The following is a 26,209-nucleotide window of genomic DNA, read 5'->3' on the forward strand; positions in this document are numbered from 1 at the left end:
CCATGTCCAGTTCTAACTGTTGCTTCCTGACCTGCATACAGGTCTCTCAAGAGGCAGGTCAGGTGGTCTGGTATTCCCATCTCTTTCAGAATTTTCCACAGTTTGTTGTGATCCACACAGTCAAAGGCTTTGGCATAGTCAATAAAGCAGAAATTGATGTTTTTCTGGAACTCTCTTGGCTTTTTGATGATCCAGCAGATGTTGACAATTTGATCTCTGGTTCCTCTGCCTTTTCTAAAACCAGCTTGAGCATCTGGAAGTTCATAGTTGACGTATTACCGAAGCCTGGCTTGGAGAATTTTGAGCGTTACTTTTCTAGCATGTGAGATGAGTGCGATAGTGTGGTAGTTTGAGCATTCTTTGGCATTGCCTTTCTTTGGGATTGGAATGACAACTGACCTTTTCCAGTCCTGTGGCCACTGCTGAGTTTTCCCAATTTGCTGGCATAGTGAGTGCAGCACTTTCACAGCATCATCTTTTAGGATTTAAAATAGCTCAACTGGAATTCCATCACCTCCACTAGCTTTGTTCATAGTGGTACTTCCTAAGGCCCACCTGACTTCACATCCTAGGATGTCTGGCTCTAGGTGAGTGATCACCCCATCGTGATTATCTGGGTCGTTTTTGTCTCTGGCTTTCTGTGTATTTGTCTGTTACTAAACTATTTCACTCCTTTGGTGTATTTTGTCCCTGACTTTTACTTTAGGCCTTTCTGTATCCTTATATTCTGTGTGTGTCTTTTCAAAGTACCATATAGTTGAGTTCTAGCTTTTCTCCATTCTGACATCTGTAGCTCTTAACTGAATCTCTTCCTGTTTTGGTTCCTTTGTACTGAGGCTTACTTTCTTCTTTATTTTTTTTTCATTGTGGTGGCTTCTGTTGTTGCAGAGCTCAGACTGTACAGAGCGTCAGCTTTAGTGGTGGCAGCATACAGCTCGGCACCTGTGGCACTTCGGCTTAGTTGCCCCTTGGCATATAGGATCTTAGTTCCCTAACTAGGGGTCAAACCTGCATTAGGAGGCGAATTCTTAATCACTAGACCACAGGGAAGACCCCCTTTTTTTCTTATATTGGTTATGCTTGTTTATTTTTTGTTGAGTACTCCTTTTATTTTCCCCTTTAAAAATTACTTATGAGAATTATTTGAAGGCTGGAATAAATAAATAGGCCTTCTTTTTTCTACCCTGTACCTAGAAACATTGCAGATCTAAACTACCTTAAACCAGGTTGAAGGCTTAAGATTACATTAATCCCAAAGCAAGGCAAATCATTTCAAGTCTGAGCATGGACTGCCATGTCCAGGCTAGATGATTTCTAATGGATTTTTCTTTTTCCCCCTGTTCCAGTCAGACTAATATAAAATTCCTGGCATGCTCTGGTGACCCTTATCCTGAGGGTGTATTATTCTGTGACTCAGTTTCATTTCATTTGAGAGGAGTTCCCACAAACATTACTGGATCTTGACTGTCTTGCTGAGGAGGCTTTAGAAAGGGGGAAGCCTATATTTGCCATAATTAGCAAAAGTGGCTTCAGTGCTTTTTGCTTACTTCTCTGAGTTTCACTTTTCATTAAATATTGGCCTGTAGTTTCCCGTTTCTGTCCACTCTTCAATGCTTTTAAGGTGATCTTTAAAAATATTTACACACACACATATATATATACACAAACAAATATATATAGCATTCTTAGATGTTTTCAGTAGGAGAGTTGGGTCCTTATAATCACCATCATTACTGAAACCAAAGTTCCATGCACTGTGAAATTGCATGTAATTTCTTGTCATCTTCTTACTGACCCTCTCTTCCCCTTGATTTATGACTTGATTGTCTAACTTTGTACATTGCAAAGTCTAGATGCCACTCACTTAAAAAGTTGCATTTATATTTTGCCACTTCTTTGAGTGATTTTTCTTCTTCCCTGATGATATTACTTCCTTCAGTACTCTCTGGAGTTGACTAATTCAGCTCAACCAACCTTCGTGGTCAGTGGAATAATACATGTCAGAGCTAGAATTCTGATACCTCATTTTGTACATCCTATATCAGTGGCTACTTTTAAGTTGAGCCTGTACTAGGCAGTGCCGTAGTTCCTTCCCGGAATGAGCTACCTGCCTCGTAATAGAAGCAGGCATATATATAGCTAACTATGGTATGAAACCATCAGTAAAAGAGAAGGAAAAAAAAACTGTATAGGTAATCCCTATGATTGCTAAAACCTGTATTTTTTTTAAATCCCCATGAAATTCTTCTTTTGGCTTATAGGATGTATGGTTAAAAGCACAGACTGAAGTTAGACAGACCTGGATTTAAATGTAGACTTTACATCTCGAGAGTAATAATAGTACCTGCTTCATAGTATTGTGAGGATTAAATGAGATATTGCTGTTTAGTGTAGTTTGTGAAGCATAAGTATTCGATAAATCTTAACTTATGTTTTAAACATTGTTTTATGTGCTTTTGGAATTTAAGCTATTTGAGAATTAATTTGTCTATTTGTTTTTGTTTGTTAGATGTACTTTATGAAAAATCGTGCTCGAAAGCAAGGTATTAATTTAAAACTTCTACCCAATGGATTCACAAAAAGGAAAGAAAATTCAACTTTTTTTGATAAGAAGTAAGTTTCTGACTCCTTTTTTAGTATATTAAATGTTCTAATTTGATGAGGAGCATCTTTTAGGGTTTGGTTTGCTTGGAACATTGCTCCTCAAAGTCTATGAGATGTTTGTCATTGATTGGTACAGGACAAGAAGACTGCAGAAACTGGACATAAGCATTTAGGAACTTATGTAGTTTTATGTCATGTGGTGACTTTAACATTTTGGGTTTGCTCCCTGTGTGTTTGAAAGAGAGAGATGGAGAGAGAGAAAATAGTGTGTATATGTGTGTATCTTTCTCTGAGACCTAAAATACCATGAAAGTATTTCAGAAGCTTCAAGGACAAAACAAGAAGTCAAAGCAGAGTTTCTGCATATTTTTAACCAGAGGAGCCTGACTTTTATACTCCTTTCTACTTTGGAATTCCAAATAGTAATTCATTTGAAAGTCAGTGATGGAGAAGAAGGGAAACTTGGAAAACATTTACTCTATAGAAAATCTGAATAGAGATAATACATTAGAGATTAGTTTCTTGCTCTCTGAAATTGCTAGATCAAAGAGGCCCCATTCGTACAGAGGAGAACAGGATCCCAAAGTACTGTAAGTAGCCCATTAAATTATTAGATAATACCTTTACAAAGTCAAGATTCTGGTTTTAGAGTCAAAAAACCTGAATGAGTCCCTCCCTCTTTAGCCTCTTAGTAACTGCAAGGCTTTGAGCAAATTACTTCCTTTCTCCAGGCTCTATCTGTATAATGGTGGGGGTTGAACCAGGTAACTTTACAGTTCCCTTAAAATTTTACTACTTAAATTAAAAAAACGGAACCATCAGAATTATCATTATTCTAAAAATCTTCCACCTTTTCGACAGATGTTGTATTTTTAGAGAATGGTGTTATCCACTTATATATTTCAAAACAGATAGTTATAAAGGTGGTTTTCTCTTTTTTTGGTTGGTTTCTAAGATTATAGTAATATTTTGCATTTATCAGACTTCCCTGGTGGCTCAGATGGTAGTCTGCCTGCAGTGCAGGAGACCAGGTTCGATCCCTGGGTTGGGAAGATCCCCTGGAAAAGGAAATAGCAACCCACTCCAGTGTTCTTGCCTGGAAAATCCCATGGATGGGGGAGCCTGGCAGGCTACAGTCCATGGGGTCGCAAAGAGTCAGACACGACTAAGCGACTTCACTTCACTTTGCATTTATCAAATATGAGATAATTCTTTTGTGTGTTTTGAAACTGACTTAGAAATTGACATGATTTGTTTGAAATTTAACTAGTTTGTGCCTTCTGAAATATAAAATATATTCCTATTTTATGAAAGAAAACATTCAGAGCCTCAAATGTAAAATTTTGAGGTCTTTAGATGTATAATAGAGCCTCAAATGTAAAACTTTGAGGCCTTTAGATACATAAATGTTTATGGGAAGTTCTTTCCAAGACTACTATAATCAGTGTATTTTCTGGATTTAGATTACAAATTTATGCTGTTATTTTGGAATACCTCATCTGTGAAGTAGCAAATCAGACTCTTTTTGCATTATGCCTTTTACTCATGAATTTACAATGATTTGGGCTTGCTGTTTTTATATTTTTAGTGTCTTGCCATGAAGAGGTTAGCAGCATAGAACACAAAAGACTTGAATTAGTTTTTCAGCTGTTTTCACCTCTGTAAAATGGCGTTAATGATAGCTACTGTGTAGTCGGGACCTTAGTGTGTTAACTTACCTAGACACTAACGTGAGGGTAGGAAGAAATCAGCACATAGTCGCAACTGTAAAAGTAATAAACCCTCAGCATAAAGAGTTTAAAGGAAAAATAGCAGCTGTGATTCCACTGTGTAGAGACAGCAAATGATAATATTTCAAGTTTCCTTCTCATCATGTTTGCTTCTTTTTTCAATTAATAAAGTAAAATGTAATATTAAATACTTACATAAAAGTATAAAAATTTGCTTGACTCTCCTCAAGTTAAGCATTATTTATACATAAAGGTACACTTTTTTTCTACAGCTAGCTTTTTCCTATTTAGCAATATATTATGAACTTCATGCTCGTTAATGCTAGTCTGCCTCATTTTAAGTAGTATATTTCAACTATGACTACTGTATCCTAATTTATTTATTACCATATTCACGAACAGTTGCTTAATTTCTGGTTTTTCGTTATTACAAATAATGCTGTTATAAACATCCTTGAACAAATTGTTTTGCATGCTTATGTGACTTTTCTGTAGGTCGATTCCTGATAAGTGGTATTACTGGGTCACAGATTACATGCATTTAAACTGTTGAGAGAAACTCCAAATTGTCCTCTCAAAAAAAGTACCACTTTGTAGCTTTTACAAGAATGTATGAGTACCTATTTTAGTTATACTGTGCTTTAATTGAATATTATTAAACTTCTTTGCCTATCTGATTAGAGGTTGAATTCTTCAACTTTTTCATTCAGATACACATGTTTTTATCTCATCTTGATCAGTTGCATGCATTGTAAATGTTTTTACCTGTCTTTTCATGCTTAATTTTGCCTTCTAGTCATTTTTGATGCATTTTAAAGAATTGCTTAAAAAAAGAGAAAGGTTCTATAAAACATAAAGGTAGTAAAGTAGAGTGGTTAAGAACAGAAACTGGAGCTAGGCTGACTGGGTTCGAATTTCTGACCTGCCTCTTCTAGCCATGTGATACTAAGCTAAGCCACCTAACTTCCTTGTGCTTCAGTTCACTAGGGATAAGCCAGTTTTCATTTCCATTTATAGTAACTTAGAAATCCTGTTTAAACATTTCACTAGCATTGAGTTGTCTCTTTTTTAATATTTGTTGCTATTTTGGAAGGTGGAAATTTTTTTTTTGGAAATTGTTTTAATTTTCTTTTACTTAATTACTACTTAGATATGGAGTATTTGCCCACATGTTTCAAATTTTAAAATTCACATTTTAAAATTCAAATGTGAAGTTTGACTTAATCCAGTCTGTGGTGGTAAGATGATCTTAGAACTGTTTTAGTAAAATAAATAATTCATATCTGTGGGACAGAATTTTTCCATTTGTTCTTTGTTAAATTGCCCATTATTATTTCTAAATGGAAAATAATCATGCCACAAACTGAATTTAAAATGTCTGTATTTGGATGTTCCTTGAATAATAAAGCATGAAGGTCAGTTCCCATTTAGTTGATAGCTATACTTATTAGTTAGTCAATAGCCATAGTCTGCTCAGAATAGTTTGGAAGTCTTTTGAGTGTGTCTTTACACTTTGTTCATTTTTCAGCATTTTCATCAGTGATTTGGGTCATGATTTCTTATCTTGGTGCTGCTAACATATTGAACCACAGAGCTCCCTGTTGTGAGTGTGCATTTTAGGATGTTTAGCAGCATCTCTGGCCTCTACCCACTGGATATTGGTAACACACACAAAGGCATTCTTTGTGATACCTGTGGTTTCTCAGACATTTGTATGAAAATGGTAAAAACTTTTGATGATCATAATGTTACTTGCTGGAAGGATGGAAGAAGGGGATACTACCTCTTATCAAAGAATTATTTTTACCTCCAATATCTCCGATGTTCTGTTTTTAAGAGAATTCTTAATAATGCTTTTTTAAACTTTAAGAAGTGGTTAAAGTTTTGACTGAGATAAACATGAATTTGAATATTGTTTCTACACTTGGTATATGTTAGGTGTCCTTGGACAAAAGTGAATTTGCTAGATTGTTGATGGGAATAAATGAAATAATATTAAAATAATACCCAGCACTTAGTAGATAATGTGCAGCAATAAAAGATATGCATTTTCATACTGGAAGTCTTTGGGAATACATTTACTATATTATATTCATTCCTAGTAGGTCTAGGGCAGCATTATAATCAAACAATACTATTTCTGCAGTGAAACCTCCAAATGTTTACATTAAAATGGGAAAATAATGAGTTTAAATGAGCTCTGTTAGTTTTTTGCTGCTGGAGGTGTTATGAAAATCTTTCAGCTTCAGAGATTCCGGGCTTGGAATTGTTGCCATGGTGATTTTGGCCCTGTACTAAGATTATTATAATTAGTCCCTAGGCATTAAATTGGTCCTTTGCTTATTTAAGCAGCTTGAGCTACAATATACACAAAAATTCAAATTGAAGTTATTTAAAATTGAATGTTCCAATGGTAACTTTTGAGCAATCTGAGTGAAGAATTCTTTGTGGTATTTTTGTAACTTTTCTGTAAAGTTTGAAATTATTTGAAAATAAGAGAGTTTAAAAAAAAAAAATTAAATACCTACCCCCCCCCCTCCGCCCACAGCACCATGAAGTGTAGCTAATGTATATTGTCCCTGAATTACCTCTGTAGGACTAATAGCAAGTTACATAGTAGCAAGTGCATTAATACCTTAGAATCATAGGTTCATTTTAAGCCAGGCATTCTTTACGGTAGAAGTTTTTGACCAGTCTGACTTCAGATCTCCAAAATCAAAATTATGTGATATATAAATTTTTCTAAGACTAGGAACCATAATTTCTATTTTATAGTCGAAGTGTGATGTAACACTAACCAGCCTGTGATGTCAAAAGTATATTTAATAGCTGTAAATTTCAAAGGACTGGTGAATTTGCTGGAATGTCATAGTGGATAACTTTCATGAACAAAGAAAAGTTAAGAGATGCTTATGTTAAGAATAACTTGAGCCAATACAAAATAGACATTCTCTGTTAAAAATAGAGGAGCTTGGTAAGAAAATGGTGTAAGGCTCCCCTAATTATTTTAGTCATTGTTATTCAGCCACTGTATCGTGTCCAACTATTTGCAACGCCATGGACTGCAGCACGCAGTTTTCACTGTCCTTCAGTATCTCATGGAGTTTGTTCAGACTCATGTCCACTGAGTCGGTAATGCCATGCAACCATCTCATCCTCTGTCGCCCTGCTCTCCTGCCTTCACTCTTTCCTAGTGTCAGGGTCTTTTCCAATGAATTGGCTCTTTGCATCAGCTGGCCAATGTTTAGAGCAGACCCCAAACTACTTCTTTTAAATAGTGACTCTTTCAGAGGTAAATGCTCTGCCTCATCTCTTTGTATGGCATATAACTTTATATTTATTCTCACCCAGTGCTAATCAAAAACTGTTGAAAGAATAGGAAAGATCTGTATGAAGAAAACTTAAATTCTACTGAATGGCTTAAAAAAGTCAAGCAAATGGGAGGAAAAGACCTTGTTATTAGCTGACTCAATATTATAGAAATAACACTTATTTCTTAAATGAATGATCATTAAATCTGATATGGTCCTAATGAAATCACTAATGATATTCTGTTTGTTTCTTATTTTGGAAACTTTTTTTTTTTTTTTTTTTGGAGAAGGAAAGGATCCATAAAATGACTTCAGTTCATTCTGAAGAATAAACATGGGAGAAACACCAGGAAAAACCAGGGGGAAAAAAAGAGGAATAAGGCTGGACTCATTAAAATTTATGAAATTTTAGTGAAGTTTCATGGTATTGATGTAGAAATCTACAGTGATATTATAGAAAATAGACATGAGGCTATCTGGCACTCTAGCATATGATCAGATAAGAGAGAGCATTTCAAATTAGTATAGATAATGACTTATTCAATAAATGCAGTTGAGACAACCTGCCATTTGACAGTTTTTGTTTTTTTTTTTTTTACTAGAATGTCTAGTCAGTTCAATTGCTCAGTCATGTCTGACTTTTTGCGACCCCATGGACCACAGAGACACCAGGCTTCCCTGTTCCATCACCAACTCCTGGAGCGTACTCAAACTCATGTACATCACATCAGTGATGCCATCCAACAATCTCATGCCCTGTCGTTCCCTTCTCTTCCCACCTTCAATCTTTCCCAGCACCAGGATCTTTTCAAATGAGTCGATTCTTTGCATCAGATGGCCACAGTATTAGAGTTTCAGCTTCAACATCAGTCCTTCCAATGAATACTCAGGACTGATTTCCTTTAAGGTAGACTGGTTGGATCTCCTTGCTATCCAATGGACTCTCAAGAGTCTTCTCCAACACCACAGTTCAAAAGCATCAATTCTTTGGCACTCATCTTTCTTTAATAGTCCAACTCTCACATCCATACATGACTACTGGAAAACTATAGCTTTGACTAAGCAGACCTTGGTTGGTAAAGTAATGTCTCTGCTTTTTAATATGCTATCTAGGTTGGTCATAGCTTTTCTTACAAGGAGCAAGTGTCTTTTAATTTCATGGCTGCAGTCACCATCTGCAGTGATTTTGGAGCCCAAAAAATTAGTCTGTCACTGTTTCACATTGTTTCCCCATCTTTTTGCCATGAAGTGATGGGACCAGATGCCATGATCTTAGTTTTCTGAATGTTGAGCTTTAAGCCAACTTTTTCACTCTCTTTCACTTTCATTAAGAGGCTCTTTAGTTCTTCTTCACTTTCTGCCATAAGGGTGGTGTCATCTGTGTATCGGAGGTTATTGATATTTCTCTCAGCAATCTTGATTCCAACTTGTGCTTCATCTAGCCTGGCATTTTACATGATGTACTCTGCATATAAATTAAATAAACAGATTGACAATATACAGCCTTGACATACTCCTTTCCCAATTTGGAACCAATTTGTTCCATGTCCAGTTCTAACTATTGCTTCTTGACCTGCATACAGATTTCTCAGGAGGCAGGTCAGGTGGTCTGGTATTCCCATCTCTTTCAGAATTTTCCACAGTTTATTGTGATCCACACAGTCAAAGGCTTTGGCATAGACAATAAAGCAAAAGTAGATGTTTTTCTGGAATTCTCTTGCTTTTTTGATGATCCAACAGATGTTGGCAATTTGATCTCTGGTTCCTCTGCCTTTTCTAAAACCAGCTTGAACATCTGGAAGTTCATAGTTGACGTATTGCCGAAGCCTGGCTTGGAGAATTTTGAGCGTTACTTTTCTAGCATGTGAGATGAGTGCAATTGTGCGGTAGTTTGAGCATTCTTTGGCATTGCCTTTCTTTGGGATTGGAATGACAACTGACCTTTTCCAGTCCTGTGGCCACTGCTGAGTTTTCCCAATTTGCTGGCATAGTGAGTGCAGCACTTTCACAGCATCATCTTTCAGGATTTGAAATAGCTCAACTGGAATTCCATCACCTCCACTAGCTTTGTTTGTAGTAATGCTTTCTAAGGCCCATTTGACTTCACATTTTAGGATGTCTGGCTCTAGGTGAGTGATCATACCATCATGATTATCTGGGTCATGAAGTTCTTTTTTTGTACAGTTTTGTGTATTCTTGTCACCTTGTCTTAATATCTTCTGCTTCTGTTAGGTCCATACCATTTCTGTCCTTTATTGAGCCCATCTTTGCATGAAATATTCTCTTGGTATCTCTAATTTTCTTGAAGAGATCTCTAGTCTTTCCCATTTTGTTGTTTTCCTCTGTTTCTTTGCATTGATCACTGAGGAAGGCTTTCTTATCTCTCCTTGCTATTCTTTGGAACTCTGCATTCAAATGGGTACATCTTTCCTTTTCTCCTTTGCTTTTTGCTTCTCTTCTTTTCACAGCTATATGTAAGGCCCCCTCAGACAGCCATTTTATTTTTTTGCATTTCTTTTTCTTGGGGATGGTCTTGATTCCTGTCACCTGTACAGTGTCACAAACATCCATCCATAGTTCATCAGGCACTCTGTCTATCAAATCTAGTCCCTTAAATCTATTTGTCACTTCCACTGTATAGTCATAAGGGATTTGATTTAGGTCAGACCTGAGTGATTAGTGGTTTTCCCTACGCTTTTCAATTTAAGTCTGAATTTGGCAATAAGGAGTTCATGATCTGAGCCATAGTCAGCTCCCAGTCTTTGTTTTTGCTGACTTTATAGATCTTCTCCATCATTGGTTGCAAAGAATATAATCAATCTGATTTTGGTGTTGATCATCTGGTGATGTCCATGTGTAGAGTCTTCACTTGTGTTGTTGGAAGAGGGTGTTTACTATGACCAGTGCGTTCTCTTGAGAAAACTCTATTAGCCTTTGCCCTACTTCATTTTGTACTCCAAGGCCAAATTTGCCTGTTACTCCAGGTAGCTCTTGATTTCCTACTTTTGCACTCCAGGCCCCTATAAGGAAAAGGACATCTTTTTTCGGTGTTAGTTCTACAAGGTCTTGTACGTCTTCATAGAACCATTCAACTTCAGCTTCTTCAGCATTACTGGTCGAGACATAGACTTGGATTACTGTGATATTGAATGGTTTGCCTTAGAAACGAGCAGAGATCATTCTTTTGTTTTTGAGATTGCATCCTAGTACTGCATTTCAGATTCTCTTGTTGACCATGATGGCTACTCCATTTCTCGTAAGGGATTCTTGCCCACAGTAGTAGATACAGTCGTCATCCGAGTTAAATTCACCCGTTCCAGTCCATTTTAGTTCACTGATTCCTAAAATGTCAATGCTCACACTTGCCATCTCCTGTTTGACCACTTCCAATTTGCCTTTTTTCATGGACTTAACATTCCAGGTTCCTATGCAACATTGCTCTTTACAGCATCAGACTTTACTTCCATCACCAGTCACATCCACGACGGGGTGTTGTTTTTGCTTTGGCTCCGTCTCTTCATTCTTTCTGGAGTTACTTCTCCACTCTTTTCTAGTAGCATATTGGGCACCTACTGACCTGGGGAGTTCATCTTTCAGTGTCCTATCTTTTTGCCTTTTCATACTGTTCATGGGGTTCTCAAGGCAAGAATACTGAAGTGGTTTGCCATTCCCTTCTCCAGTGGACCTCATTTTGTCAGAACTCTCTGTCATGACCCATCCGTCGTGGGTGGCTCTACATAGCATGGCTCATAGTTTCCTTGAGCTAGTCAAGGCTGTGGTCCATGTGATCAGTTTGGTTAATTTTCTGTGATTGTGGTTTTCATTCTGTCTGCCCTGTGATGGATGGGGATAAGAGGCTTATGGAAGCTTCCTGAAGGGAGAGACTGACTGAGAGGGAAACTGGGTCTTGTTCTAATGGGTGTTCAGTAAATCTTTAATCCAGTTTTCTTTTGCTGGGCGGGCTGGTTCCCTCCCTGTTGCTTTACCTGAGGCCAAACTGTGGTGGAGGTAATGATGATGATGGTGCCTCTTGAAAAGGCCCGTAGGCCCTACTGCACTCAGTGCCTCTGACCCTGAGGCGGGCCACCTCTGACCCAGCCTCCGCTGGAGACTCCCGGACACTCATGGGCATGTCTGGGTCAGTCTCTTGTGGGGTCGCTGCTCCTTTCTCCTGGGTCCTGGTGCACACAAGGTTTTGCTTGTGCCCTCTAGGAGTTTGTGTCCCCAGTCCTGTGTAAGTTCTGGAAGTTCTATAGTGGGGTTAATGGCAACCTCCTCCAAGAGAATTTATGCCATACCCAGGTCTGCTGCACCCAGAACCCCTTCCCCTGCGGCAGGCCACTGCTGACCGGTGCCTCCACAGGAGACACTCAGTCACAGATCTGGCTCAGCCTCTGTGGGTTGGGCATGCGTTTTGTGCCCTTCCCAGGTCTGAACAGCTCAGGTGACCCGGTGCTTGGGGAGCGCTCTGTCTCAGGTGGGCTGTGCCTCTTAATCACCTTCCAGGTCCTGGCTGCGCAGCAAGAGCATGTGTGCCTCCTCTGGAGAGCTGATCTCAGGCTGCGGCCCTCCTGGCAGATGTCAGCCATCCAAGATCTCAGGAGGAAGTGGTTAGCAGCTGGCAGCCTGCTCACAGTTGGTAGAAGATGCCCTCTCTGGGGCTAAGAGCCCCTTGCCTTCAGGCTCTGCCTGTGTCAAGGCTGCCTCTTTGCCTCTGGGCAGGGAGGGGCTGGTGCACAGCTAGCTCTCCTTTGGTATTTGCTCAGTCCTTTGTGCCGTGATCAGGCCAGGCTGCACGGTAGGTTGGTAGGTTAGAGCCTTTCCGGGAAAGTTCTCTTTCCCACAGTTGTGGTTAGGCGTGTATTCTGTGGGGGTTTTTTTTCCCCCCTCTAGGTTATGTTGCCTTCTGAGAGTCCAGAACTCCCCACAGACCCGCCTGTGAGAGGGTTTCCTATTGTGTGGAAACTTCTCCTTCACGACTCCCCAGGACAGGTCTCTATCCCTAACTGTTTTGTCTCTCTTTTTGTCTTTTATATTTTGCCCTACCTCCTTTCGAAAAGAATGGGCTGCCTTTCTGGGTGCCTGGTGTCCTCCACCAGTGTTCAGAAGTTGTTTTGTGGAAGTTGCTCAGCATTCAAATGATCTTTTAGTGAATAATCTTCAAATGATCTTTTGATGAAGGTCCAGGTGGAATTAAAATCCTTCTGATTTTGATGAGATATAATTGACATACAGCTCTGTGTAAGGTGTACAACCTAATGATTTGATTTACAAACATCATGAAGTGATTATCATAATAAATTTAGTAAACATCTCTCATCTCACAGATAAAAAGTTAAAGAAATAGAAAAGTTTTTCTTGGGATGAGAATGCTTAGGATTTACTCTCTGAGCAACTTTCATATATAACACATTGCAGTGTTGATTATATTTATCACGTTGTTTTTTTATCTCCTTAGTGCTTATTTTTCTTACAACCGTAAGTTTTGTACTTTTTGACTACCCTTCTCCAGTTTACCTTTCTTCTCCCTTCTCCCCGGTAACCAGATATCTGATCTCATTTTCTATGAATGAGTAAATTTATTTTTGAAGTCTAAGTGACCTACATCATGTTAGTAAAATCTAAAACTTGAAATAAAAATATGGAAATATTTTCATCATTTTGAAGAGAGAAGCATCTCATCCAAAGCCATTAAGGGAAAAATAACTAAATTTACATAGCTTTTTTAAAAAAATTGTATAACTTGAAAAGACCATAATAAAATCAAAAGACCCCCTCTCCAAAAAAATCTTGACATATATGACAGAATGTTTATGCATTGATAAGAAAAAAGACTAGTAACTAAGAAAGAGGACAAAGGATAAGAATAGATGGTCATAGAAAGATGTATATGTATGTGTGTGTATACACACAAACAGAGTATGTGTCTGACAAACATATATTAATAATATCTAATACAGTGAACGTGTGAGCTACCCAGACCATTTTCTTCTTTCACTGTTCTTGAGAGTTAAAACTTAGGAGTCATTTTAGAAGGCAGTATTTCTAAAAACGTTATGCATGCCTATTCAAGAAATTTAGCTTACACATGTATTAGTACAGTTCACAGAGATATATGTACATATTTATCTAGTGCAGTATTGTTTTTAATAGCACAAAACCTGGAAACAACTTTGAGTATCCCTCAGTACTGGACTGAGCTAAGTTAATAATAATGATGCCTTCATACATTGGAATTCTATGCAACCATTAAACAAAAACAGTTAGATATAGAAGTATTGTCATGCCATGACATCCATGATAAATATCCAGTGAAAAAATAATATTGGAGTTTAGTTGTCTGAAAGTTAAGAAGCTAACTTTTACTATTGTTGTGAAATTTACATGCAGTGAAATGCACAAATCTTAAGTGTATATTTGTTGAGTTTTGACAAATGCATATATATCTGTATAACCCAGTCCCTGTAAATAGGTAAAACACTATCATCACCCAAAAGATTTTTCCTAGTTATCTCCTTTCCTCCCCAGACAACCTATTTTGATTTTTCCCCTGAAGATGTATTTTGCCTGTTTTAAAATTTCATATGTATGAATCCTATAGCTCCACCCTTGCTTTTGAACAATAATTTAGCTGAATATGAAGTATCTCAGGGTCACATTTTAGTACTTCAGTTTAATTATTTATTACACTGTCTTCTCACTTCTTTTGCCACTGTTGAGAACATTGTTGTTTTATATAGTCTTTCTATGTCAGTTGCTTTTAAGTTATTCATTTTTGTCTTTGGGTGATTTATCTTCCTTCGGTGGTGATGTGCTTTCTGTGTAATTCTGGAAAATTCTAATATGTTACCTTAATTTTTTGCTTCTTTGTTCATCTTTGCTACATTCTGGGCAATTAATCCAGCTATATCAACCAAGTCACTTTTCCCTCCTTGTTGTGTCTAATTAATCTGACCGTTAGCCCTTGCACTGGATGGTTTTTTTGTTTCAGTTACATTTTTCATGTCTAGGAATTGTGTTCCTTTTTCAAATCTATCTTGTCTTTTAAGTAGAATGTGTTCCTTTCTCAGGTTTTAACCTCCCTTTTTATTCAATAATTTAGTACATCTGTTATCTGCATAAATAATTCTGTCTGAATTTCTTGGAAATTTGCTACAGCTATCTGCTGTTTCTGCTGATTCTTACATTATGATGGCTTATTTCCTTGTTTTTTTCCCTAAAATGTAATTGTGAAGTCAAGTTCATGTAGGAGGTGGTATGCAATTGCTTATGCCATATACCCCATTGCACCAGTCCAGGACCCTCTTTAATTTCTTAGTTTGAAGTTTATCAGACTATACTATGGTAGTGATTTGAACTCCAAACCCATTTGAGGACTTCATAGTTATTCATTCTCAATTGAAACCTTTCCCCAACCCCTGATCCCTTCTCTCTCCCTCAGGCTTAAGCTGAGATGAACGTGTTTCCTGTTATCTCCCTTTGCTGGTAGGCAGAATTTTTCTGGTTCACCCTTTCACTAGTTTTATGCAGTGATCTCAATATAAGGTCTCCACCTTATGTGATACCAGTATCTTGTCTCATGTTACCCAGTGGCTGTTGAAACAAAAGCCTTTTGATTACCAAGCCTCTTGGTAACTCAGAGGCAAAGGCCTCCAGAGCCTGAGGTGTAGTTTCCTCATTCCACTGTGGTTTTTAGTTCCTTCTTCCTTTTGGCTCCTGAAGATTTTTCTTACTTTTGATGAGCTCAGTATGTTTGCTGTATTTCTCCAGGATTTCTTATTGAGTGCTTTGAGAAGATTTTCAGATACTCTTCTTTACCATTGTGCACTAATTGCTTAAAAAAAGTAGTGGCCCTGAACAAAAGGGAATGTCAGTTGTTGAAGAGAGATGGGTCAGGAAGGCATGATAATGACTTGTTCACTGAACAGTTCTACTCTTAGAAATTTATCTGGCACATATAATCGTATATATGGAAAATGAAATACATGCAAGGATATTCAGTGCAATGTTTTGATAGTAAGAGAGTAGTATGAATCTAAAATACCCATCAATGGCGGACTACTTAAGTAAATTATGGTGTGCCTTTATAATGGGGAAAAAATTCAGCAACTCTAAATGTATGAATATGGAGTGGTTGCCAGAAATACTAAGTGAATAAAGGTAGATACATTCATTATATACTACCATTTTCTGCCACTGTGTGAAAAGTAAAGGTTAATATAATATCTATTCTTATGCTATAAGCTATTAATAGTAGTTATCTTAAGGGAGGGAAACTATGTAGAGGAGGACAGGAGTGGGAATTATGTGCCCTTTTGTACCTTTTTTGAATTTTAGACTGTGCATATAGACTGTGCATGTTATATTTATTATAAGAATAAATAAATGAATTTTTAAATGATGATTTAAAAAGACATCAATAGATGTGGTAGGACCATTATACATTTTGAGTTGTAGGTATAGTCTTTGGAAAGTATTCTGATACTCAGATAAAATTCCATGTTTTTATCCATGGCTGCATCTTTTCAGTTGTATTTTAGTTTTTTATATAGGAAGCCATGGGTAGCAAACCTGGAGATTATCTTGATTGTGTTTGAATAACATCTCATTTGGTTGCCTGAGTTCCTTATTTTGTTTTCCTGGGCTATTAGGGTCTGAGCTAAGGATTCAGCAGTGAGGGGCAATATATTTTGAGTTGTCTTTTGGAAAAAAAGAATTGGACTGAGGACTCCTCCCCAGTCATATATTTACCTTATCTCCAGGCACATGCTCTCTTGTGTGGTCTGACCTCTTATTCCCTAGGAGTGGACCCAACTTTTGACCTTCCTCTTCTGGCAGTTTATCTCCACATGACCCCGACCCTCAGTTCGAAGCAGCCCAGTCTATCTTCATTCCTTTACTACCGTCAACTTAGAACTGAGTTGCTATCTTACTTTTGGCTCAGAGTTCCTAGGCTCTCTGTCTATGGGTCTCTCTAAAACTTAGAGTGTAGATAGTAGAAGTGTGTCCACTGTTAAACAACAGTATGAATTGCTCTTTGAGCTCCAGTCCTGTTTTAGAAGCTAGCCACTAGATGTCTCTCTTGTAAAGAAATAACCTCTTACAGAGTCTTAAAATTACTTTTTGTAAAAAACGTCTGTGTGTATAGCTGAGTCACTTTGCTGTATCGCACAGATTGGCAAAGCATTCTAAATCAACTACGCTTCAGTTAACATTCTTTTCGTTACTGTTTTGAACAAAATTATAGCATTCAAATTATATTACAGTGATATACCTATCCATCACTGTATTAGCATCAAGTAGTCCTTTTTTCCTTCAAAAATTATATGGCAATACATTTCTTAAAGGACAGTTTTTTTGGTTTTGTTTTTGCGGGTTTAAGCTTTTTGTTTCATTTTGGGCATGGTGTTTTATAAGTAGTATAGCTTTTTACCTTGCTGCAAACTGACTTTAGAAAAGAACAAAAGAAAATGAAATAATGGGTTTAGCAGTTACAGTCGTGATGAGAGAGGTGGATTAGAGAATATGACATAGTAGGTTTTCAGTGCAAACTTGTTAACTAATTGAACGTGGTTAGCTCTGTGGTTTCTTTCCCATAACTGATATAGTTTGATGGAAGAATTTCAAAGCAACATCAAGGACTTAATGCCTCTATTCTTTCACTGTTTTTCTAATGGTTCTTCGGTTAATCAGGTATTTACTTATTGGGGCCATGTAGACGGTGGTAAGGAAGTTTTTACCCCACAGCATCAGAGAGGGTGTATCTTTCCACAGCAAGAGGCAGCTTTCACACAAGTGGAAACCAAACATTGTTGATCTTGTTACAGTACCCATATTGGTTCAGTTAGGAAAGTCTATCCTCAGTCACCAAGTCTGCTTGTTCATCTCTGGAATCAGTACCTTTCCACTTCCTTCACTGTAGCGTCTATCATCTATAGCATCCAGCAGCTATCATCTCCTCCCATGCAGGCCCATCTTGCCTCACCCGGGATTTTTGGGGAACCTCTAAGGAACTCTCCCTACCTTCAGTGTCTCCTTACCTCAGCCACTTTTATACATTGATGCCAATACATCTTCTGAAAGCATGTGTTTACTGTGATGGTCACCTGCTCCGAATCCTTTAATGCTTCTGTGCCCACAGGAGTCATTAGCTCAGAGATACCTTTACTGGTCACAGGCAGAACTGCCAGTAAGTGGAATTTGTCACTCACCAGCTTTGGGCTATCTGAAGCTCTCCAGTGTTTTACCCTTTTCTGTGACCTAAAATTACTTTGCTTTATCCTTCCCTACCTGCCCACCCCCCACCCCCGCCCCATTTGAAATTGTTACTTTCCAGGCAGTTGAAAATATCTCTTTCAAATATTTCTTACTTTAAGCAGTATGTTCCTGTTCCTCTAAAGAATGGGATCCATACTAAATAGTAGATTTTCATAGATGTCCCCACCTGATTTCCTAGTGTATTCAACTAGAGGTACCCAGAGTGGTTGTATTCTTAATCCTAGAATGCCTTCCCCTTTCCTATTTCCTAGACATCTGTGAAAGTACACATGGTAGCTCATCCTCTCCATTATTTCTCCTTTGCCAGGGTTCCTATGGTACATATTTTCTCCCAAGTTAATGTAAAACAGATGCCTGCATTTAGTGCTGGTGTTCAGTTTTTGGTATGCATGTATCTGTTCTCCTTTCTGTATTCTAGTGTTTCTTGGTAAGGGCTCTGTTGACATTTTGAACAGTACAGTTTTTGTTGTGTGGGACTTTCGTGTGCATTACAGGAAGGTTGGCATTTCTGGTCCCTGCCCACTAAATACCTAAAGTGCTCCCCAGTCTCGAAACAATCAAAACTGCCTGCTGCTGCTAAGTCACTTCAGTCGTGTCAACTCTGTGTGATCCCGTAGACGGCAGCCCACCAGGCTCCCCCATCCCTGGGATTCTCCAGGCAAGAATACTGGAGTGGGTTGCCATTTCCTTCTCCAGTGTGTGAAAGTGAAGTCGCTCAGTCGTGTCCGACTCTTAGCGACCCCATGGACTGTAGCCCACCAGGCTCCTCCGTCCATGGGATTTTCCAGGCAAGAGTACTGGAGTGGGGTGCCATTGCCTTCTCCCAAAACTGCCTAGCCACTTCCAAATGAGGTTGGTGCCACTCCCAGTGGTAAACTGTTAGTTGTTCAGTTGTGTCCGACTCTTTAAGACCCCATGGACTATAGCCCACTATGCTCCTCTGCCCATGGGATTTTCCAGGCAAGAATACTGGAGTGGGTTGCCATTTCCTTCTCTAGACTCCCGATGGAGAACTGCCTTATTAAGTGCTTGAATATATATTGTTATTTGAAGCAAAATGTACTTTTTTCATTTCAATCTTTACCTACTATATCCATTTTCTTAATGTACTGTCTGCTGAAGCCAATATACCACATACTCCACAAACAGGTTAACCTGTTTCCTATTATTATCATGTAGTAGTGAAACTGGTTTTTAAAAGCACAAAATATAACTGGAACTTTTCAAAGTATTTCATAATGATGTAAGGCATAAAATTATGGTTTTCATTCTCCCCAGTTCCAGTAACCCTTTGCATTCACTCTTCCAAGAACACTTACTGTGGTACCAATCCTAACAAAATAGATGGGTTATTTTTATGAAGATAGTTATGTTTATTTTTGAGGCCTTAAATTTAAAAGATAAAAATTTAAAATTTAAGAGATAAAATGCCTGTGAGTGAAGGATTATGTGCATTTATTTATTATTGAAGGGTTTCACATTTTTGTAGATTTTCTTTCTGCTTTAAGTTAAAATAAGATTTTATAACCCACAGTGGAATACAGTTCCATTTTCCTGATATTCCATTGGGTGTTATTTATGTTTCCAAATTTTATAGCAGTTGACAATATATTGATTAATCTATCTTCTCTATGGCTTAGAAATGCAAAATGGAACCTAGAAAGAATGTAATCCCTTGTATGAAACAAGACGCTTTATTTGCATGAAATAAAATATTCAGTTCAAACCAGTTTGAGCTATGAATGTGGTGTATTATTATATAGGCTCTCATAACTGAATGTCCAGAGGTAGGATGGGCTTCAGGACTTCAGGTACAGTGACTCAGTTGTATCATGAAAGACCCAGTTTATTGATGATTCTTCATTGTATTTTCTGTGGCATCCACCAAATCCTTCTAACAGTTTAGGTAAAATATTTAGGAGTGCTTGTTTCCCAGTGTAACTGAACAGGAAACTTGAAATTCAATGTATTGGACCACCTAGGTCATCTGCCCAATCCTGAGACCTTGTGTCCAGGAGAATGTAAGATGTGACTTTCTTAAGCCAAACAGTAAGTGTGTAGTCCTAGAGTTGGGGATGGGATCCATTCATCAAAATCTGATTATGGATTAGGAAGGAGAATGGAGGTAAGGGACTGCCAAGGAGACAGAATGTCCAGGATAACTCTTAAAAGTGCTTTTAAAATATGGAGGTGAGTGTTTAAAATAAAATTGAGATCCATTTAAGTTATTAGTACAGAAAAATACATGGTTTGTTATTGAACTTTGATTTCTGGAAAGTGCATAACAGTATGCTAGATTGCAGCATAAACTCTAAGAGTTAAAGTGCTGCCTGGGTTCAAACCCCAGCTCGGCCACTTTCCAGCAGAATAATAACGCTGGAAGAGTGCCTGACTTGTCTTTACCTTAGTGTTCTCTCCTATAAATGAAATAGTAGCTTTTATTCCATAAAATTACAAGAATTAAATTAACTGATACATATAAAACACTTAGCACAATGCCTGGCATTCAGGAGGCACTTAATAAACTACTCAGCCCTCTGCACCTGCCAGTTCTGCATCTACAGATTCAATCAATCACAGATTAAAAATATTTGGGGAAAATCTTGGAAGGTTCCAAAAAAGCAAAACTTGAATATGCTGTACACCAGCAGCTGTTTACATAGCATTTATATTGTATTAGATATTACAAGCAATCTAGAGATGATTTTAAAGTATTCGGGAGGATGTGTGTAGGTTATATGCTGATAGTCATTTTATATAAAGGACTTGAGCATCTTCAGTTTTGGTATCTGTGCCGTGGGGTGCAGGGGAGGACTGAAGCAGTTCCCCCAGGATACCAAAGGATGACCATTGTTATTGCTGTTGCTCCTACCTAGTGCTTTCTGGTATAAGGCTTCGCTGGTAGTTTGCATAAACTGTAGACTTTCTGAGTTAATGAGTGGTATGGGCTCGATGCCTGGGTCAGGAAGATCCCCTAGAGGATGGCATGGCAACCCACTCCAGTATTCTTGCCTGAGAATCCCATGGACAGAGAAGCCTGGCGGGCTGCAGTCCATAGGGCCATGAAGAGTCAGACACGACTGAAGTGACGGAGCACACACATACCCGTGGTAGTCTGAAGATCAGACTTGTAGAAAACTTAGCTTTAGCTCACCTCATGACGTCACCAGTATTTATGAATCATAAGTAAAAATTTCAGGCATATTTAAACTGCACTGTATCAGCAAGCTTCTCCACAGCAGTAGGAAATACTTCTCTTAATAACTGCGAACAAGGGTTGAAGAGTTAATGGTCTGAATATACTGTAGAAACAGTTATTAGGAGAGTTAAATAGGATGACAGATTTCCTTCTAAGCCTTCATTTCGCTCTTCTTTAAAAACCTTTGTTGGTAATGTGTTAATCAGAATAAAATCCATATTGTTTGGCAGAACATTCAGAGCCCTTTGCATTCTGGTATTAGTCCACATGTCCAGTTTCATAAACACTGAATTCCATGAATGTAGAGTTTGGTTATAAACTCATGGCACAGTATTCTAAGTTGAAGACCCTGCAGTATTTCTGTTCTAAGCTTCATAACTCACAGGACATTAAATTGAATGTAAAATTATAACAGTAGTAATAACAGTAACTGACGTTTTTGGTTGTGGTATTCTGAGCTCTTGACCTATATATACTCACTTAATCCTATGAAGTAAATATTGTTCTCCCTGTTTTACTGTGAGAATGCTGAGGCATACAGGAAATGTGTCTCTTGCTCAAGATCACATGAAGTAATAAATTTTGTTAAGAGTAGGATTCAAACAAAGTCCACTTAACCTCTCCCCTCTCCTACCTCTGTGCATTACAGTATATTGGATATCTTTTCTGTTTACAGTGTCAATAAAGAACAGAGTTCTTTTATGTGAAACTCTATACTCTTCTTACAGTGATTTGGAAGGAAAAACATTGTGCGTTGCCAGTTCATTCACTACCCTTTTAAAAAGAGGCTGCCTTGGGCCCATCCCCTCTGTCTCTTTGCATCCCTAATGCCCAGCGAGCCCTCACAAGTGTTCTTTGAGTAAATGTTGGTTAATCAGTGATGTAATGGAATGAGAATTGGCAATTTTTTTAAGGAACAAAAGTGTTCATGTGCATTTAAACTTTGTATTAGAAATCTTAGTTCTTAGAATTCAGTTTCCGTGTGTTACTCTTAGTTGCAGCGTATTTCTTGAGGCACAAAGCTTTGAAGCTGTCAGAAGATTAAATAAGGAACCCTGGTTCTGGTTAAGTAATAATTTCTGAGATAAAAATAGGACTTCTAATAATAAAGTATTTTTTATTTGGAAAAACTTAAGAGAATTTTCCCCTGAATATTCATCACTTTTATTTATTTGTTTTTAATAGGATAATTGCTTTAGAATGTTGTGATGGTTTGTGCCATACAACAGCGTGAATCAGTCATATATATATCCTCTTCCTCTGGAGCCTCCCCCCCTCCCCCGCCATCTCACCCATCTGCGTCGTCACAGAGCACGGCTGGGCTCCCTGTGTTATATAGTAGCTTCCCACTAGCTATCTGTTTTACATATGGTAGTATATATGTGTCAGTGAATAAAGTATTTTTAAGTTTAAAAAGAATGTTAAAATTATTCTTGTCTTTTCTGTGACTGAAAGCATCTTTGATTTTTCTGATAATAAAAAAATTGCCGGTCATTATGTCAACAGTTTATTTAATACAGACACACAAAGAAAGAAGTCCTTTCATAAGGTTAAGAAATAATCATAGTTAAAAATTTGGGGCGTATCCTTCATACTTCTAAATACAAAGTCATGAAGTCAGAAGAGTAGTTGAGTATATAAATACAGTACTTCCCCAACCCCAAGTTTGTGTTTCATCCACATATTACTGTCTTGGAACTGTGGAAGAGAATGAACCACAACAGTTTCTAGTAAGCAAGAGTTGTTGAATAAATGTCCTATGTTAACTCACTAAAATCAAGTGTAAAATAATAATTAGTTTTGTCATTTAATACTTGTTCACATAGGTGTTTCTCAGTCTTTTCTCATTATAGCCTCCCAAGGAACCTTTTTAAATATTTTCCCTCCAATTGCTGCCTGCTTGCCCGCCCGCCAACCCTGATATTTTGATACCACAGCTATACTGTATATATCTGTTTATGTACTGGAGCCCTCCAAAGGGCCACAGACAAACCATTATACTAATTTTTTTTACCCTCCTAAGAACCAGTTTTCAGCCTTTTGGAAGTGATGCTTCCCACATTGAGAATGTATGGGGTGTCTGTGTGTGACAGAGAGTGTTGTGTGTGTGTGTGTGTGTTGATATTTGGGAGAGGAAGAGAAAAGGCTTTGCTGTGCATGAATGATTACTTCAGTTTTGTGGCACTCAGAAGGAGCCAGTGTTTTTATTACTTTGTCAGGCTGTCTAGAAGGGAACATTAGATTTAATTATTGTCACCATTACTTCACTGGTCTATTATCGAACTATAAACGTTGTGCTGTAGGAATGTGAAGTCAAGTGGGCCTTAGAAAGCATCACTACAAACAAAGCTAGTGGAGGTGATGGAATTCCAGTTGAGCTATTTCAAATCCTGAAAGATGATGCTGTGAAAGTGCTGCACTCAATATGCCAGCAAGTTGGGAAAACTCAGCAGTGGCCACAGGACTGGAAAAGGTCAGCTGTCATTCCAATCCCAAAGAAAGGGAATGCCAAAGAATGCTCAAACTACCGCACAATTGCACTCATCTCACACTAGAAAAGTAATGCTCAAAATTCTCTAAGCCAGGCTTCAGCAATACATGAACTGTGAACTTCCAGATGTTCAAGCTGATTTTAGAAAAGGCAGAGGAACCAGAGATCAAATTGCCAACATCTGCTGGATCATCAAAAAGCCAAGAGAGTTCCAGAAAAACATCTATTTCTGCTTTATTGACTATGCCAAAGCCTTTGACTGTGTGGATCACAACAAACTGTGGAAAATTCTGAAAGAGATGGGAATGCCAGACCACCTGACCTGCCTCTTGAGAAACCTGTATTCAGGTCAGGAAGCAACAGTTAGAACTGGACATGGAACAACAGACTGGTTCCAAAGAGGAAAAGGAGTACATCAAGGCTGTATATTGTCACTCTGTTTATTTAACTTATATACAGAGTACATCATGAGAAACGCTGGGCTGGAGGAAGCACAAACTGGGATCAAGATTGCCAGGAAAAATATCAATAACCTCCAATACACAGATGACACCACCCTTATGGCAGAAAGTGAAGAAGAACTAAAGAGCCTCTTGATGAAAGTGAAAGAGGAGAGTGAAAAAGTTGGCTTAAAGCTCAACATTCAGAAAACTAAGATCATCGCATCTGGTCCCATCACTTCGTGGAAAATAGATGGGGAAACAGTGACAGACTTTATTTTGGGGGGCTCCAAAATCATTGCAGATGGTGATTGCAGCCATGAAATTAAAAGATGCTTACTCCTTGGAAGGAAAGTTATGGCCAACCTAGATAGCATGTTAAAAAGCAGAGGCATTACTTTGCCAACAAAGGTCCGTCAAGTCAAGGCTGTGCTTTTTCCAGTGGTCATGTATGGATATGAGAGTTGGACTGTGAAGAAAGCTGATCGCAAAAGAGTTGATGCTTTTCAACTGTGGTGTTGGAGAAGACTCTTGAAGAGTCCTTGGACTGCAAGGAGATCCAACCAGTCCATCTTAAATGAGATCAGTCTTGGCTGTTCTTTGGAAGGACTAATGCTGAGGCTGAAACTCCAATACTTTGGCCACCTCATGCGAAGAGTTGGACTCATTGGAAAAGACCCTGATGCTGGGAGGGATTGGAATCAGGAGGAGAAGGGGATGACAGAAGATGAGATGGCTGGATGGCATCACCGACTCGCTGGACATGAGTTTGAGTAGACTGGGAGTTGGTGATGGATAGGGAGGCCTGGCGTGCTGCGATTCATGAGGTCACAAAGGGTCAGACACGACTGAGCGACTGAACTGAACTGAACTGAAGTTGCTAAGAATATTCTGGGTATAGTAATTCCATCCTTGAGAATGTTGATAAATATGGCAAAGACACAATGACATCTTTATAATTGAAGGCATTTTGTTGAGTTGAGGGAACAGAAGTCCTAATGCATTAAGAACAATAATAAATATTTAAACCTCTATCCCAATGGTTGTCAAAAATCATGATTTTGCCTCCCAGAGGACATTTGCAGTATTTGGGAGCATTTTTAGAGGTCACAACTGAGGGAGTGGGTGTTGCTGGTGGCATCTCATGGTGAGAGGTCTGGTTCTAAACATCTTGCAGTGCACAAGGTGATATATCCCACACCTTGAACCATAATAGAATTATCTGGTCCACATTGTCAGCACTGCTGAGGTTGAGAAACCCAGCTTTATCCTGATGATTCTATATCTTGGAATCTATATTTAGAAAATAACCCAAAATTCAGAAACAATTGTATGTATGCCTAGAGATGCTCACTGAAGCATTATTAATTTTAATCTTCTTTTTTTTGTTTACAAAGTTTTCTTTCAGAAAATTTACAAAGAAAAGAGAGGGGGACTCAGTTCCCCCCAAAAATAATGTTATTGGGATTTTGATGTATGTATTTTTTTAAATAGGACTTTTATCACTATACAGGCTTTCCTGGTGTCTCAGCAGTAAAGAATCTGCCTGCAACGCAGGAGATGCGGGTTTGATCCCTAGGTCAGGAAGATCCCCTGCAGACAGAAATGGCAGTCCCCTCCAGTATTCTTGCCTGGAAAAACCCCATGGACAGAGGAACCTGGTGGTCTGTAGTCCATGGGTCACAAAGAGTCAGGCACAACTGAGTGGCTACTTTCACTTTCATATAGTGATATGCTGCTATTCAATTACTCTGTTGTGTCTGACTCTTTGCGACCCCATGGAGTGTAGCCCACCAGCCTGCTCTGTCCATGGAACTCTCCAGGCAAGAATCCTGGAGTGGGTAGCCATTCCCTTCTCCAAGGGATCTTCCTGACCTAGGGATCAAACCCGGTCTTTTGCATTGCAGGCAGATTCTTTACTGTCTGAGCCACCAGGGAAGCCCAATACCACTCTATATACGTATGAAAAATGAAAAACCAAGTTACTTCTTTCAGACTTAGAGATTTCATTGCCTTAGTCAGGACCACATCAATTTCAGGAACACTAAAGAACCACTTCAGGGGTAATTAATTAACTCATTCATTTCAGGAATTTTTTATACAGTATTCTTCAACCTCTTTATCTACTCTCTCTTAAATTTTAGACTCCGCATTAC

The 26,209-nt window shown here is 38.4% G+C and overlaps 1 protein-coding gene across 3 annotated transcripts in view; it reads left to right on the plus strand.

The window, feature by feature from the left end:
* The window catches only part of ZNHIT6 (zinc finger HIT-type containing 6), a 95,813-nt gene that overhangs the window by 8,651 nt on the left and 60,953 nt on the right, over positions 1-26,209 (plus strand). For all 3 annotated transcript variants that reach the window (XR_006268096.1, XR_006268097.1, XM_043460786.1), the window contains exon 5: positions 2,510-2,613. Coding sequence is in view for 1 of the 3 variants with exons in the window: in XM_043460786.1 (XP_043316721.1) it covers positions 2,510-2,613 (104 nt within the window). In the remaining 2 variants the exon portion in view is untranslated. The remainder of the gene's footprint in view (positions 1-2,509; positions 2,614-26,209) is intronic.

The sequence above is a fragment of the Cervus canadensis genome, chromosome 2, assembly GCF_019320065.1.
Source record: "Cervus canadensis isolate Bull #8, Minnesota chromosome 2, ASM1932006v1, whole genome shotgun sequence".
Lineage (NCBI taxonomy): Eukaryota > Metazoa > Chordata > Mammalia > Artiodactyla > Cervidae > Cervus > Cervus canadensis.